Raw genomic sequence first — 17,499 nt, 5'->3', positions numbered from 1 at the left:
GCAATCACACAAAGCTTTAACAAGAGAACAAATGAGACATTACTCACTTAGAAGGAAATCACATGAAGCTTTAAGTAAATACAAAAGTGGCAATATTGCTAAATTATTAAAGGCATCACAGCAAACACATAACGTATATGTCTAAATGAATGCAACCCTTGGAGGGCCATAGAAGCAGTCCAAGAAGTTGCCATATTTCAAAACATTTTTGGAACTTTTGCTTTGGTATTGCCTTCAGAAGTAAATTATAAGCTACTTAAGGAAATAAGTCCAATCAGTTCAAAACCAAGTAAATAAATATTCAAGTTTTGGGTCAAAAGTTATTTTGTCTTCAGACTGGCTAATTCCAGAAATCACAACTATCATCAAGGAATAAATATTTGCCATGACTGAGGTTACTTAGTGTAAAGAATAAGGAAGCATCTGAAGGCAATTCCAAGAAAGGCAATAAAAAAATGCTTTAGGAAATCAGATCTCAAGTGAGCTATTTTAAACAGGCAAAACTCATTTGGAAGCATGACTTCTAGATAGTCTGCTACAGGACAGTGTTAACTAACTTTTAAATCCAACAATTTTAATATGAAAATAAAGATTGAGATTACAAAGCATTAAAACTAGCATATCAAAGTATTAAAAACATGGCAATTGTTAAATTAAAACAAAAAAGCAAAACTTTCCTTAGACACTCTAATATGTAGTTGTTAATTCTTCAACACTTCAGTATTTTAAAACATCCAAATTTAATGACAAAAAAAGAAAAAATTCCTCTAAAAACTGTTATTAAAGTCTCTGCTTCCCAAGATGAAATAACTTTCTCTCATTTTTAGTTGAATGTGTGTATTTCTAAAATTTATCTCAATTCTAAAGTTCAAATTGTTCTCGAAGGAATTTTCTGAGGAGATAGCAATGCTCTATATCTTGATCGGGGAGGCAGTTACATGAGTATATACATTTGTCAAATGATATGAAATCTCTATCCTTAGAATATGTAGATTTTATTGTATGCAAATTATGCCTCAATAAAGTTATTTTTAAAAAATTCAACTTATCCTAAAATGAATTCACACACAATTATAAAGGTCATCAAATTTAGTTTCTAATAGTTGTCACCTTCAATTTACTTCATAGTTCAAATGATCAATAATACAATCTACTGAACATGCTTTAAGAAAAAAGAGAATATCAAAAAATAAAGTTCCCCAAAGCCTATAAAATTATTCTGTAATTCTAAATAATCATACTCAGTGAAGATAAATCAAGTAAATCTGCATGAATGTGATTTTTTCAGGAGCACTTAGCTAAATTAAGCCCTGACAGTTACCTGAAGTTCTGCATAAACTGTGCAAAGGCTTCAGTTCTTTCAGCAAGTGGCACAATGATGTTAATAATTGATCTTGTAATGTCAATCATCTCACTCTTCACTTTCATGAGAGGTCCAAAAGGGCGGAAGAGGGTCACGTGTCTATATTCCATAAGGTCTGCTTTCTTAAAAAAGAGTTCATACTGTGTGCCTTTATCTCTTTCGGTGCGATAATAACCTAAAGGAAAGAGTTAGCAACAAAGATGTCTCCATGGCAAAGTTTACAAATTCAATGTGAATAATGATTTTACTCAAAGATCAAAAGTATGAAACCAGACTTGTAGTGTTTTTATTTATTTCTGAAAATATTTATCCCCACTGTACAGTCAGTAACAAATACTTCTTTAAAAGAAAAGGAGAGCTTAAAAAAAATGTTTACCGCTCTGCTATATTAGTATTCAAGCCATAAAATATGCTCCAAATGACAATTATTCCTTTCTACATATGACTTTTTTAATAGTAGAGCCTATCAACACTGTAACCATAGGATGAAAATAAAGAAATAGTTTCTAGTAATACTAAATTCTAGACCTGAGAGTAAAGACTTCTGTTGCTCGGTTCAGCTCAACAAAAATGAATTGAGTGCCTTTGTGTCAGTCACTGGTGTATAAAGAGGGTTACATGGTCCCAGTTTTAAGGAAGGGTCAGTCTAGTGAGGGAGACAGAAAAATAAAGAAATAATACAGTGATACACACACACACACACTCTCTCTGAATAGAGTGAATTCAGACAAAAAAATTTAGTACAGATTTAAACACAGTGATTTGAGATGTCTTTCAAAGAAAAGTATGGAAGTTTGCAGAAAAATTAGAAGAGTTTTGAGAGAAACAATCCATGAAAAATTGCAGGAAGTGACAGCAGAAAAAAGAGGTGGCTACAGGGAGAAGACAGCTGAAATGCCACAGAGAAGCACAATGCCCTCCCTGATGGCCCCCAAAGGCCTCAAAGTATTATATTATAGTACAGCAAGTGATATCCAAGATGAATTAGGGTCAAAAAAACTACATGTAGTATACTGTTGATAGACTCAAGCAAAGAGAACTTTCAAGAAATATTTATATCCAAAATGGTTTTAAGCTGCAATTAAATATCTATCAGGAGGTATTAAGATGGAGATGAGTGGGGATCTACAATCATTCCTGTTTATATCAATCAACAAATATCTTAAATTTATAGATATGTTCCTCAATTTTTGAGTCATGTCCCATCTTGATATAAAAATCCCATGCCCTTTCTGCAGTCTATATTAGGAAAATAGGTTTCTTTCTTTACTTTTTCAAATGCCAAATATGCTTTTCAAACCATGTATGCCTCCTTGATGTTGTGACATGTGCTTCTCCTCCCCCCAAAATAGAGAATAACCACTAATCTACTAAATTAGATTCTTTGTCTTCCCTTTATTAAATGGTTTTCAAATCTTGAGCCTTAGTTCACACATTTTAAAAAATATAAAAAAAGAACATCAAGATTAGTTAAGAGAAGAATGCAAATACCTATACAGGCAAATACACACACAGCCCTAAGAGCCCTTCAACTTGAGTAGTATTCTATATAAGCTTAGATTTATTCTATTTCCCTCGTCCTTACTCTCTATTTTATTACGATCACATTATAACTTTTTCTAAAAAGCCACTTCAAATTCTTGGTGGAATGAAGTGGATAAAAACTTATATGTTTTAAACTGTGGACAACGACTAACTTATATTACCAGCATACAATAATAGCATTTTGTCACACTAACACAACTATGGACCAACACATTTTTCACATTACCTTCTATGAAGTCATTTTCATTAAATATCAGTTTCTCTCCAAGGGGACCATCCTCATCTTCCTGTTCATCATCTTCATCAGGATTATTAATGACCTCCAAGCCGGCTTCAATAACTTCTACCAATTCATCTCGCTTGTCTTTTCTAACTGGCTTTTCCTCAGGATGGCGAGTAAGACCCATTTCCAACTGGAATACTTTCATTAAGGTAAAACTTTCAAAGGGAATGACTCCATACTCACTGGGTAGTTTGGCTCCTATGCTAACTTCAGCTTTGTCAATTTGGGAATGAAGAAACTCTAAAAGATCGCTAGGTGCTTGTTCTTTGTTGCCTTGATAGCCTATGCCGTTACCCCCCACATTCTTTCTCTCTTGCAATGACCTCATCTTCTCACTCATTTCTTGTAATTCTTGTTTTAGTTGGGCAATTTGGCGTTTCAGACTAGTTGCTCTGGTTTGATAATGTTCTTCTTGCTCCTGTAGCAGGGCTTGATAATACTCTTTACCATAATTCTCCCCAATGACACCAGGAAGAGACGCATTTCCATCAGTCTGGGGGGCACATTCCAGAAGGTACAAAAATAATACCAAACTGCAGAGTAAAGCGAGACCCAACAGCAGCCAGTGGGTCCGGGTCTGAAGAATCAATCCTCTTCTAGGCATTCTTATAAATGTGGACTTGCCTAACAAGGTAAGTTCTTTGCTTGCTCATACCTTTAGCAAAATGTTATCAAAAATTGAAAACAAAATCAGGATTTCCATAAAAGGCACGAAAACGAATTCTGCTGTAGCTTAAAAAATTTCTTCCTTCAGCAGTGAAGACTACTTGCAGAAATAAGAAATAATGTGTATTTCCTGTATTGTTACCATGAAATCCGGAATAAAGAAATCTGATCTACAGAATCAGATAAAATTCCATTATATGGGTGGTGACTTTTCTGAAAGAAACAGATCAGAATCAATCAGAATTTTGTTTCCTTCAGTATTATCAAATTGTTGGCAGCTTCAGTAAACTTAGCTACGTGACTACTATATGTAGAGCACCATGAGAGGTGCTAATGTAATTCAGAATATTCAGTAAATGCTGGGAGAAAGTATTAAGAAAAATACCTTACAAAACACGAAAATATGATATGTAATACTTTTAACCAGAATGTCTACAAATCTATAACCTACTGAATGAATCAAAGAAATACTAAAATTACGTTGTAGTTTGTGTTACATAGATTCTACTGTCTCTAATTATTTGAAAATTATGTCACTTATAACTCTTTATTAACATAATATTTGATTAACACACCATTTCCCACCTACAGCATATCACCATTTGGGAAATGAGTTTCTATAAATTATTTTTCTTATAGTGATAATGGTTTACTAGAGAGAGATATTTTCTTCCAGTTTATTCAATTCAAGCATTCTACTTCATTAATTTCTCTGGCTCAACTCAGTCAATCTAAGAGCCTTAAAATTAAGTTGGGGCCGGGGGGGAAACAATTTCAAAAAGTCACAGACATCTGGAAAACACATTAAGAAACATTTTTATATCCAGAGTCCTCCAGTAGATTATTTGAGCATTACATCACATAATTCTTTCCACTGTATTACACAGCAACAGATTTCCTACAAGTCTAGAAAGGTCTGGAGTCTACATGAAGAAAAAACGTGAACATTTTAACGTTTATCTGCAAGGAAAAAAATTCAAAAACCATTTATAAATTTATAAAATTACATGCTGTCGTTCATACTACAACCAGTTGTGTGAGCTCTTCTGTGTTTCTTTCTAAACTGAGGACCTTTATTTCTAGAAATAGAGAAGGTTAAACTTAGGAGACAGGAGGCAGAGGAGGCCTCTACTGCAGAGAGAACCTCCACTCTAACAAAGTGTTTGTCAAGAAGTATATGTGATACCACAAAAGGCTTTTAACCAAGATGGTTTCCACCAGTGCAGCAGAACCTACAGAAGACAATCACGAGGGCACATCAGGCTAGTCACTTTCTTAGTGATTAGGAACGCCTGGATGCCTTCTGTGAAAAATGCTGCACTGTGCGTTTTTTGTGGCACACATCTATATAAAATGTAAGACAGATTCAAACTTCTTATGGTTAGTAGACCACAATGGACTTAACTACCTTTAGCCATTTATTACTTTAGTTAACCAAATGATAACCAAGTATCCTGAAAAATTTAATTCACAAGGAAGTTTTACTATGCTGGCATCTGTTTTACTGACTGTAAATCCTGTTCTATTTTAAGTGATGTAGAAAAAAATTTTTGTATTACAAAAACGATCTAATTAAAAAATAAGGATGCAAAGCTAATATTACTTCCAGGACTTTACCATGCTTCAACACCGTAACTCTTAGCAAAAGAAACCACTTCATTATTTAACAGATAAAACTTAGAGGTATCTCTTTTAGCTATTTCTAAGTTATTACTAGCCCATTTATTAGGGAAAAGAAAGGCTAAAACTGAAAATGTGGAGACAATCTTGTATAAATTATTAATAAAGTTATACATATTTAACTATACTATACTCAAACTGTTTTGAAGTGAAACTTGATAACAGAACTAACAGTATGTAATCTAAGTACCTATACCTTTTATTAATATGGTACCTCATAGTTTTTTTCTTTATACAGACAAAATATTTTAAACTGTGAGATATGACCCATTAACGGATCACTAGCAAAGGTTTATTTTTCAGTGAAACAGAACAGGAAGTATCAGCATATACCACATAAAGTAGTAAGTTTTGTGTTGCAATTATATGTGTGTGTGTGTGTGTGTGTGTACGTATGAGATCTCCACATAAGATGTATTTATAAGTGGGTTATGGTCCAAAAATCCTAAAAAATACTGATTTATAAAGTATTTTTATGTATTTCCCATGCCATCTTTTCAGAGTAGTGTTGATATTATCTTCATTTTGTATAGGAAAAATAGGCTCAGAAACTTAAAAATTTAAATAAGGTTACATAACTATTACACAGTAGAATTAAAAAGAATTTAATTTAAAAATTAAATTCTTTCTCCTTCCTTTAAGCAAAATATAGGTTTTGAGATATCTTACATGTTTTGAATATCTTATAGTTGAATATCTTGCAGTTAAATAGTATCCACTGAAATGAAAGAAAAGTTGCTGTAATTACTTCAGAACATGAATGTTAGTTGCATAGTTCTGCGGTTATTAAAAATATAAGATTCCAATTAAAGTCTTACTTGCCTAGTTCCTGAAGGAACTCTTTAACCACATTCTAGAACATTAGATTATAACAACTCTAAATATGTTAAGAATATTAGGAAAAAAACATCCATTTTCTGCTGTTACACCTTAATTGCCATCATTCTATGTAATATGTTTGTATCATAAACAAGGTTCATTCATAAACCTGAGTTAATCTCACGCAACCTTCTAAGCACAAACAGCAGATAGTTAAGTGTTCTGAGGAGAATGGGATACTGTAGAGATGGGAAAATGAGCTGTTAAAGGTACGGAATACAAAATCAAAGATCTCAAAGTTGAAAGAAACCTTAGAAGCCATCAATTCTTACTCTTTAAAAAAGAGACTAAAGGGACCTCCTCTTACAGCCAAGATGGAATAACAGGGACCAGATTTACTCGTGAACTTAAAACAACCAAAAACAAACAAACAAAATCCAAAAAAACACCACTCCAAAATACGACAACAGTTTTCAAGATACCAAACATTAGGCAATAAAGGACAGGGATCCCTGGAAAAACAAGAAACAAATGATTGCCCAGCTTACTACCTTAGTTTCCAGGCCACAGCACAGGGAGTTCCCTCCTAACCAGGGCCCAGCTGACTCCCACAGTTGATGAGATAAAGCTGACAGCCTGAGGAGACTAAGGCAGCTAGGTTCAAAGTATACAGAGGAGAGAGCTGCACAGACAGGGATCTGAAGAGGACACTCTTTGGATATTCAGCAGAGCACTGATCAGTGCAGGCATATGAAGAAACTAAGGCTAAGGAAAGAACCACACAAAAAATTAGAAGACAGAACTCAGCATGTTCCCACCAGACAGACTGGAAAACCTCAAAATTCATGGGGCATTGGGTAGAGTACTCAAAAAGGTCCTGCCCCAGTAGTGGGAAATACTTAGCTCTAGACTAAACATGGCTCTGGTCCTGTCTAACAAATCTTAAAAGTAAGACCTGAAAAGATCAAACTGTTTCCAAGTAACTGCACAAGCCTCAAAAATATTTATAGGAATATAAAAATATTCAGCACCCAGTAAAATAAAAAAAAAAAAAAATTGACAACGTCTGACATCCAAACAAAAATGACAGGCATACAAAGAAAAAGAAAAATACAACCATTAATGAGAAAAATCAATGATTGAAACTGACCTAGAACTGACACAGATGCTGGAATTCACAGAATATTAAAACAGTTATTATAATTATATTTAAAAAGATGTTCACATTCAAAAAACTGAGTAGAGACATGGATGACATAAAAAAGATTCACACTGGGGCCGGCCCGGTGGCGCAAGCGGTTGGGTGCGCGCGCTCCGCTGCGGCGGCCCGGGGTTCGCTGGTTCGGATCCCGGGCGCGCACCGAAGTACTGCTTGGTAAGCCATGCTGTGGCGGCGTCCCATATAAAGTGGAGGAAGATAGGCACCGATGTTAGCCCAGGGCCGTCTTCCTCAGGAAAAAAAAAAAGAGGAGGATTGGCGGATGTTAGCTCAGGGCTGATCTCCTCACAAAAAAAAAAAAAAAAAAAGATTCACACTGAACTTCAGGAGACGAAAGCTTCAATATCTGACATGAAGAATACACTAAATGAGATTATCAGAAGATTAGATATCTTAGAACAAAATATTAATGAATTGAAGACATAGAAATAGAAATTATGCAAAATGCAGAAGGAAAAAAGAATGAAAAACATGAATAGAGCACCTGGTAAGCTGTGTGACAACTTCAAGTAGCCTAATATATATGTAATTAGAGTCTTCAAAGAAAAAGGAGGGAGCTAGGAGAAACATTTCAAGAAATAAGGCTGAAAATTTTCCAATTTGATGAAAACTATCAACATATCAACATATAGATTGAAGAAGCTCAACAAATACCAAATACAAGAGCCACAAAGAGAACTAAAGCAAGGCATATGATAATCAAATTGAACAAAGCCCATGATAAATAGAAAATCTTACAAGTGGCCAGAGGAAACCCACATATCACATATAAGAAACAAAGATTGTAGAGTGATATCTTTACAGAACTAAAAAGAAGAATATGTCAACCTAGAATTCTATACTCAGAAAAAGTATCTTTTAAGAATAAAGGCAAAATACTTTTTTTAGACATTAAAAAGCCAGAAGACTTCATCACCATCAGATCTGCACTACAAGTCCTTTAGGCAGAAGGAAAATGATACCAAATGGAAATGTGGATCTACATCAAAGCAGTGAAGAAACCAGAAATGATAACTACATGGATAATTACAAGGTTTTTGTTATTATTTAAATCCCAAAGACAAAATAAATAAATTGGACTTCATTAACATTAAAACTTTTGTGCTGCAAAGGATATCATCAAGAAGTGAAAAGACAACAGAATTGGAGAAAATACTTGTAGATCATATATCTCTGATAGGGATCTGCATCTAGAATGCACAAAGAACTCTTACAACCCAATATTAAAAAGATAATGCAGTGGGCAAAAGATCTGAATAGACATTTCTCTAAAGAAGATGAAGAGCAATCTATAAGCCCATGGAAAGATGCTCAACATCACTAGCCAATAGGGAAATGCAAATCAAAACCACAATGAGATACCACTTCACATCCACTAGAATATAATTCAAAATGAATCACAGATCTAAATGAAAAACCTAAAACTATAAAACTAGAAGAAAGCATAGGAGAAACTCTTTGTGGCCTTGAGTTAGGTAAAGATTTCTTTGATATGATGCGAACAGCATAACTGATAAATTGGACTTCATAAAAATTTGTAACTTGTGCTCCTTGAAAGACACTGTTAAGAGAAGGAAAAGGCAAGTCACAGACCTGGAGAAAATATGTGCAAAGCATATATCTGATGAAGGACTTGTATTCAGAATAATTTTAAAAACTGTGAAAATACAATAACAAAATAAATACAACTCAATTAAAAATTGGCAAAAGATTTGAACAAACACTTCAAATAAGCACATGAAAAAAATGCTCCACGTTGTTAGTCATTAGGAAAATGCAAATTCAAACCACAAGGAGATACTATTACACCAAATGGCTAATTTTAGAAAGGCTAAAATTAAAAAATCTAACACGTTGTTAACAATGTGGAGGAACTAGAACTTTCATACACTGCTGGTGGGAATCTAAGATGGTTTTGCAGTTTCGTAACAAGTTAAACACAAGCCTACCATATGATCAAGCCATTCCATTCCCAGATATTTATTCAAGAGAAATGAAAGCATATGTCCATACAAAGACTTGTACACAAACGTTCATAGCAGCTTTATATGTAACAGCCAAAAACTGGAAACAACTCAAAGGTCCATTAACAGGTGAATGGATAAACAAACTGTAGTACAGCCACACAATGGAACACTGCTCAGCAATAAAAAGGAATAAACTACTGATATATGCTTCACATGGTGTATCTCATTAACTACTCTGAGTGATAGAAGCCCAACAACAAAAGAGTAAGATTCCATTTATATAAAACTAGAAAATGTAAGGTAATCTGTAGTGACAGAAAGCAGTTGAGTCAATGGTTGCCTGGGGCAGGGTGGGGGTGGAGGAGGTGGTACCAGGAAGGAATTATAAAAGGGAACAAGGAAACTTTTGGGAGTGGATCTGTCCATCATTTTGATTGTGGTGATGATTTCACAGGTGTATACATATGTTCAAATTATCAAATTGTACACTTTAAATATGTGTAGTTTACTGTACGTCAATTATACCTCAATGAAGCTATTTAAAAAATGAAACCAAATCAGATTTAGTTCCAGTAATAGCTCCAAAGAAAACTTCATTTTGTTCACTAAGACAAGCATGAAAATTTGTGGACTGCAAGTTTGGATTTAAAAAACAACACTAAGCATCCTCCCCACTCCCCCAAAAAAAGGAGAACTCAGATTACTCTGAAGGTCTCATTACATCTCTTCTATTTGCCTTGTGATTTTTGGGACAAGAGAAGAGTGCTAAAGGTAGTTTATTTTACAGCATTGATCCCTACTCAATCTTTAAGCAGGTTCTACACAATCTTTTGATTCTATAATTTTATGATACTACTAACACATACTTCGTACATCATTTCCAGGATACTGACACTGCAGTGTGCCAAACTAACTTCCGCAATAAGAGTAACTTACTGCCTTCTGCAAAATACAAACAATCCATTTGAATCTTATTTTTAAAGTTCTATTCTGTATAATCTTAAATTTTTTTGCACAGACTATTCTTATTAAAGTTTTCAAAACCTAAATTTATAATTTTGAGTTCATTTTTTACACAACAAAAACAAAGTCACAAAATTATTTGGAAAACATAACCGCTGTCAGAAAAATGAAACTAAAATATTATGAAGTATAAATATTTGTGAGGGAGAGAATTAGAACCTTTTACTTCTTGAGCAATTGATGATATTATAACGATACATGGATTCTTTAACATGTCATTGAATAAATGGTTTGTAAGTATTTAGAAATAAAAGTGCTTATCACCAGAAGGCAGCACTCATTCAACAATTTACATACCTACTGTGTGTCAGGCACTGCAATGGACTGAATGTTTCTTTCCCCCCAAATTCACATGTTCAAATCCTAACCCCTAATGTGATAGTATTAGGAGCTGGGACTAGGGAGGTAATTAGGTCCTGAGGTGGAGCCCTCATGAATGGGATTAGTGCCCTCATGAAAGAGACCCCAGAGAGCTATGAAGCCCTCTTTCTGCCATGTGAAGATACAATGAGAAGTCGGCAATCTACATCCCAGAAGAGGGCCCTCACCAGAACCCAACCATGGTGGCACCCTGATCTCAGACTGTGAGAAATAAATTTCTGCTGTTTATAAGCCACTCAGTCTATAGTACTTTGTTACAGCCACCCAAACTAAGTCAGGCAGTGTGTTGGGTGCCAAGAACAAGTCATACCAGATCAGTCATTTTGACAAGTGTTTCTGGGGAAAACTATACTCATGGTACTCAAACTTCAGCAAGACACACAAGAGTAATACTCATGGTATCATTACAGGCAAAGCAGAAAAATATGCCAAAGGCAGCCTGTGGCACAGTAAAAACAACTCAAAGAGTCAAGTGTAATAGCTACTTAATAGCTATGTAATCTTGGGCATAATATTAACCTCTCTGAGCTTCTTCTATAAAATGAGGTAGTTTGCCTGGATGGCCAAAGTTCCTTCCAAGATGTTACAATTCCTTTGATTAAAGAGATACTAAAAATACACATACACACCCTTCTTATTTTTTGGAGGACAAATTTGATTTAAATGCACATGTCCTTTAATCCAGCAATCTGCAATTCCACTTTTAAGATTCTATACTACAGAAATATTCATACTACTATATAAAGTCACATGCATACGATGTTTACTAGTGTCGTGTAACAGCAAAATAAAAATAAAAGCAACTTAAAGTCCATCAATAGAGGAAAAGCTAAGTAACTGCAGAGATTTATACAACAGAATGTTTAAAAGGAATGAGGTAGATCCAGATGTGCTGACACAGATAATACCTATAAAATGATATGTGATTACAAATATTTCTCTGTTTGTCTCGTCTGTATAATAGTCTTGGGAACCAGACGGCCTAAATTCACCTATCTGTTCTACCACTTTGTAACTCTTCATTACAGACAAATTCCTTAACCTCTATAAGCTTCAGTTTTCTCATCTTTAAGTGAGGATAATTACAGAATCTACCTTGGAGTGTTACTGTAACAATTAATCAAGTAAAACATGACAAGCATTAAGCGCTCACTAAGTGTTAGGTGTTACTTCCCATTACGCAAAGTTTTGTTTTGTTGTTAATGGCGTTAAATCTATCAATCTTTTCCTTCATGACTTTTCGATTCTAGCTTCCCTACCAGAAATAATCCTAAAACAAAATTTACTTCTTCAAATAGACAGTCAATTCTTACCATTTATTAAACAATCTATGCTCTTGTCACTACTTTGAAAGGACACTTTTTTTTTTTTTGGCAAGGAAGATTAGCCATGAGCCAACATTCGCTGCTAATCCTCTTCTTTTTGCTGAGGAAGATCAGCCCTGGGCTAACATCTGTGCCCATATCTCTCTACTTCATATGTGGGATGCCTGCCACAGCATGGCTTGATAAGTGGTGCATGGGTCTGCGCCATGGATCCGAACCTGCAAACCCTGGGCAGCCCAAGAAGAGCGCAAACTTCACCACCACACCACCAGGCCAGCCCCTGAAAGGCCACCTGTGTCATAAGCAAAATTCCTACATATATGGAGGTCTATTTCTGGCCTCTAAACCAGGGCTTAGCAAACATTTTAGGTAAAGGGTCAGACAGTAAATATTACAACCTGTCAACTCTGCCTTGTAGCACAAAAGCAGTCATGGACATGGACGATGTGTAAATGAATGAGCATAGCTGTGTTCCAATTTGAACTTCATATAATTTCCATGTCACAAAGTATTCTTCTTTTGGTTTTTCTTCAAGCATTTAAAAATATAAAAGCCATTCTTAGGTCACAGATCATACTAAAATAGGTGGTCAGCCAGATTTGGCAACCTGTGCTCTAAATCCTTACATGTTTTTTACACTCCTAAAATCTTTTCATATTTCTAAAGTTCCACAAAATAAATACATGTGATAAAAAGGTTAATCATGATATAAGGGCATACAGTGAAACCTCTCCCTTTTATCCCAGAGGCCCAAATCCCCTCTCCAGTTTTTGTGTATCCTTCCAAATCTATTGCCACTATTAAACATCTCAGCATAAATAGCATTATATATACATGACTTTCCACATATGTTATTTCATCTATAAGATAAATCCCTGGAAATAGAAGTTCTCAGTTAAGTTTCCTTAAAGTATTCATTCCAACACGTAATTAGTCAGTACCTATAGCTTCTCCTTTGCTCAGGATAAGCCTTCCAACATGCCTTTACCTATTTCCTACCTTCCCAACCAACTCTAAAATCATGTTAAATATCTGTTCCAGATTATGGACTTTAAAACTATACCTACTTTGGTTTATGAATCCTTCCTAGGCACTGTGTTAAATTTTTTAGCTATAGTTATCAATGGCTTGGAGTTAAGGAATAAGTTTTACTGTTTTCTTCCATCACTGTTTCTTGAATTCCACATCTGTTTTTCTTGGATAAATTTTTCATTTGTCATAGTATATCCTGGGGTATTCCTAGTGGGTATGGGTGAGAATGACTTTATTTTGCCCACTTTGAATGACAGTTTAGTTAGGGATAAGATTCTGAGTTCAAACTATGTCCCATGAGTACTTTTCAAACACGGCTCCACTGTCATCTCACATTCCACATACCAGATTAGAAGTCTAATTGCAAGTCTGATTTCCACTCCTTTATAGGTAACCATATGTTTCTCTTCGGAAGCTTATGAGACTATATTTATCCAAGAAGTTCATAAATTTCATCAGAGTGTATCTAGGTGTGTCTATCAATATTCTTTTAAGACTCTCAGCATGTCTATTCCATTCACAAACTCATATACTTCTACTCAGAGAAATTTCCTTGTTTTCTTCCTTTGCCCCCTTGACACAGTATTTTGCTTCCATTTCTACTGTAAGGTAGGAATGGGAAATGTGGCATCCACTGCGAGTTGCGTATGGAGGAGAATGGGGAACAGTAGCAGTTAACACAGCCAGAAACCCTCAATCTGTGCCACATCTTTCCACAAGCTCTCTGAAAAGGTATACTTCCTGACAGTCTCCACCACACAGATGAAGAATTGGAGAGCATAGAGAAGAGTTGATTTATATTTGCCAGTACTTTCTCTCTTAACTGATATATCTTTTCTGTTTGGCTCTGGCCGCCCAAGACTCTGCCTGGATACTCCTACCCTTGTGATTTCTGTTATCTCTGCGGTTATTTCTCCTCTGCAATTTCCATTCCCTCCTGGAACTCCTATTAGATGTACTTTGGCTCTTTTGGATCTATTTTCCATGTTATGGTTAGTTTTTCCTACTTTCTATGTTTTAATATTCAAGAACTGACTGCTCTTTTTCAGGGCGGCCTGTATATGTTCAATAGGCACGATACACTCCCCAATCTGAGCATACTAATATTTATTTTAAAGTTTTCTTCTGTTTATTACATTAACTCCATTGCTTCAGGTCTAGGTCTTGTATTTGTTCAGTCTGGGGCATCTCTTAGATGCTACTGATTTTCCACAAATGTTTAGTAATTTTTGTTATCTGTTCCCACTGTAAATGTATCAGTATCTCAGCACACATGGAAATCACTGTACTCCTGTAATAAAATCACATTTGTAACTAACCTATAACTCAATTTTACATTTATACTTAGTTGTTGTGTAAGTTCTTTGGCTTGCAATCCCATGATTCTTCAATCCATTTTTAGTCATAACCTTTCGGTGTTTCGTTTCCCCTAACAACCACTAACTTGAGTAACACAGTTCTTACCTAAGTATTATACAACAAGCTTCAGGGACAGATCATCACCAGTTCCATCTAACAGACTCGTCTAACAGACAGTTGAATAAGTAATGACACTCTGGAAGAAGACTGTCATAGATGTGCAATCCAAGGAGTAAATAATAATACGGTAACGAATCATCTAAGTCTTCGAGTCATAATAGTTATGCTTTTTACCAATTTTTAATGTTATAGAAGTTAAAATAACAAATTCTATTAGAAAAAAAAAGAGGAAGGCTCCATTTTGGTTAAAACGTAATTTTCTACCTACCTTATGATTCAGCCATTCCACAGCTGACAGAAATGCATACAGATGTTCACCAAGACATTTACAAGAATGTTCACAGCATTCTTCAAAATACATAATATACAAATATTGGAAACACAAATATCCATCAACAGAAGAGTAATCATACAAAGGAATACTACACAGCAATAAAAAAGAATGAACTACTGATACATGAAACACCATAGGTGAATCTCAGAAGCAATGTTCTGAGCATACTGTATGATTCCATTAATACCAAGGCCAAAATACACAAAACTAATAGATGATGACAGAAATCAGAATGCTGATGAGGGGGGCGGGGCAGGGGTATCACTGACTTGGAAGAAGCAGAGGGAAAATCCTGGGAGGATGAAAATGTTCTACAGGTATAATTTGATCTAGCTGGTGGTTACACAAGTTAATAAATAAGTATTCATTGAGCTGTACAATTAAGATTTATGCACTTGATGACTTCATACATATTTGATACCTCAATAAAAAAGTTAAGAAAGAAAAAAAATCTAATTTCCAAATTGGAACCAAAACTGTGCTTATTTATGTCAAAATTCTCTGAGCCATAAATACTGGAAATCCAACATCCTTTTTACATTCTTTTAGTCGCATGACAATTTTAAATAAATGGTATCAGAATAATAAAACAAAATGAACGTTAACATTCTCAGTCATAAAATACTTGGTTTCCCCCTTCTAAGTTCGAAAGTACTATTTTAATATAACATTAATTCCACCAGAAATGAAGGCCCAGTTTCTGAGAACCTTCAGTGATGGGTAAATGTCCAGACACCCCATATAAATCTCAAGAGCAGGCTGAAGGATAAAAACTTAAGATTTATAACCAAACAACAAATAACATCACCATAAATAAAAGCATCACTATTGCATTTACAAATTATGTCTCAGCCAGTTGCTCAGGAATAGTGCAATTTTCAAGACGAAGTCTGAAAATGCAAGAGGCTCCTCGTCCCGCGGTCTCCGGGCCCCACCAATTCCTACCCAAAGGTGCATTTTTAAAGGGCCTGGCATCTGGCAGAAATAGAGGGGCTGCCCTCGGAGGATACTACTCTAACGCAAATAAAGAGCTAACAGCTGACTACGAAGTTTATCCCCTGAGAGCAGCAGAAATAGTGGCGAGTTGGTTAAAACAAAAAAGTGATAAAAATAAAACACACGCAAACCAACGGTCTCTGGCAACACCGTTCTCAAAAGAAAACTCAAAACGCTCCGAAAAACCGCAGCTTTGCCTGACACCGGGGCAGACTCCGGAGGGCTTGTCCGTGAGGCGACGCCACGGGGACAGGACCCCCGGGAGACTCGTCCGAGAGGCGACCCGGACCGGACAGGGACCCACAGCCCCCGCCCGTGCCCGGGCCCGAGCGCTGGGAGCCGCGGGCGGGCGAGACCGGATGGGCCGCGTACTCACCGCGCTCTCCGTCCGCGCAGCGCAGCCGCCGCCCAGCCACCTCCTCCCCGGCCGCGGGCACACCCCGGCGGAGTCCCCTGCCCTGACGCCGCCACCGCCTCACCAGCCCCCTCCCGGCGCGCCGCCGCGCCGCCGCGCCGACAACGGCCACTTCCGGCGCGCATGAGGAAATGAGGCAGCCGCCGCGCGCGCCCGCGACGCCCCGCCCGTGCCCGCCCCAGCCACGCCCGCGCCCAGCGCCTGCCGTACACAGCTCCATGATTGGCATACAGTACTGATGAATCTGTTCAAAATATGCATGTGTGTGTGTAGCTCAAAAAACGATTTGTGGAGGCTAGGAGAGTGCCCCCGGCAGGAAACTGCTCCTGCCGGAGCAAGCGTCTGCAGGGTACGTGAATACCAGCTCAGGCCGGACCCCCGGCTTTGCAGGAGAGAGGGACTCGGCCGGGGATGGCAGCACTGTCCTGCGCGGGAGTCCTGTCCTGGGAGCCCGAAGGGGCGATGAGTGCCTGCGTAGGCACTGAGCTAAGGACTGATAGGTCACCGGAGCTGTGAGAGCATCCTCCGGAGTGCTGGGCTGCGCATGAGGCCCTAGCAAGGGAGCCCTGGGCTGCCAGTGACCTTAGGCTAGTCACTCCATTTCTTTGGACCTGAGTTCCCTTATATATGGAACGAGGGAGTTGAGGTAGGCATTCTGGAAAACGGCTTCGCGGTCTGACGTTGCATGATTTTAGTGAGTGGAAAAAAGAAAAGCCCTCTCTGACATCCCCTCCACTTGACTGCTTATTCCAGGGACATCACCAAGGCACTTTGTCCTGCCCTGGGGAGTAACGGCTTGCAGTCAAGAGGATGCCGGGCTGCACCAGCCCCTGCCTGTGTCTGGGCGGGACGTGGCGGTACTAAGAGTGGCTCTGAGGTCAACCTTCCACCGGCTCTGCCTCCCATCGGGGTCTGCTTTCCTCACGGAGCTACCTTGGCAGGCAATCTGGGCTTTGCCTCTCTAAGTTTCAG

General features: G+C 37.2%; 1 protein-coding gene across 3 annotated transcripts in view; it reads right to left on the bottom strand.

The window, feature by feature from the left end:
* CSGALNACT2 (chondroitin sulfate N-acetylgalactosaminyltransferase 2) overlaps positions 1–16,576 on the bottom strand; it is a 42,981-nt gene extending 26,405 nt beyond the window's left edge. For 2 of the 3 annotated variants that reach the window (XM_058542910.1, XM_058542912.1), the window contains exons 1-3: positions 16,489–16,576; positions 3,135–4,070; positions 1,322–1,538 (exon numbers count right to left, since the gene is read on the bottom strand). In XM_058542910.1, coding sequence (XP_058398893.1) covers positions 1,322–1,538; positions 3,135–3,795 — 878 coding nt within the window. In that variant the 5' untranslated portion in view covers positions 3,796–4,070; positions 16,489–16,576. Of the gene's footprint in view, positions 1–1,321; positions 1,539–3,134; positions 4,071–6,206; positions 6,256–16,488 lie in introns of all 3 variants that reach the window. The other variant, XM_058542911.1, reaches the window with a different exon arrangement.
* Positions 16,577–17,499: the final 923 nt, after the last annotated feature.

Source organism: Diceros bicornis, chromosome 6 (assembly GCF_020826845.1).
Source record: "Diceros bicornis minor isolate mBicDic1 chromosome 6, mDicBic1.mat.cur, whole genome shotgun sequence".
Lineage (NCBI taxonomy): Eukaryota > Metazoa > Chordata > Mammalia > Perissodactyla > Rhinocerotidae > Diceros > Diceros bicornis.
Note: the sequence above shows the minus strand (reverse complement) of the source record. Positions and strands in the feature narration are given on the sequence as shown.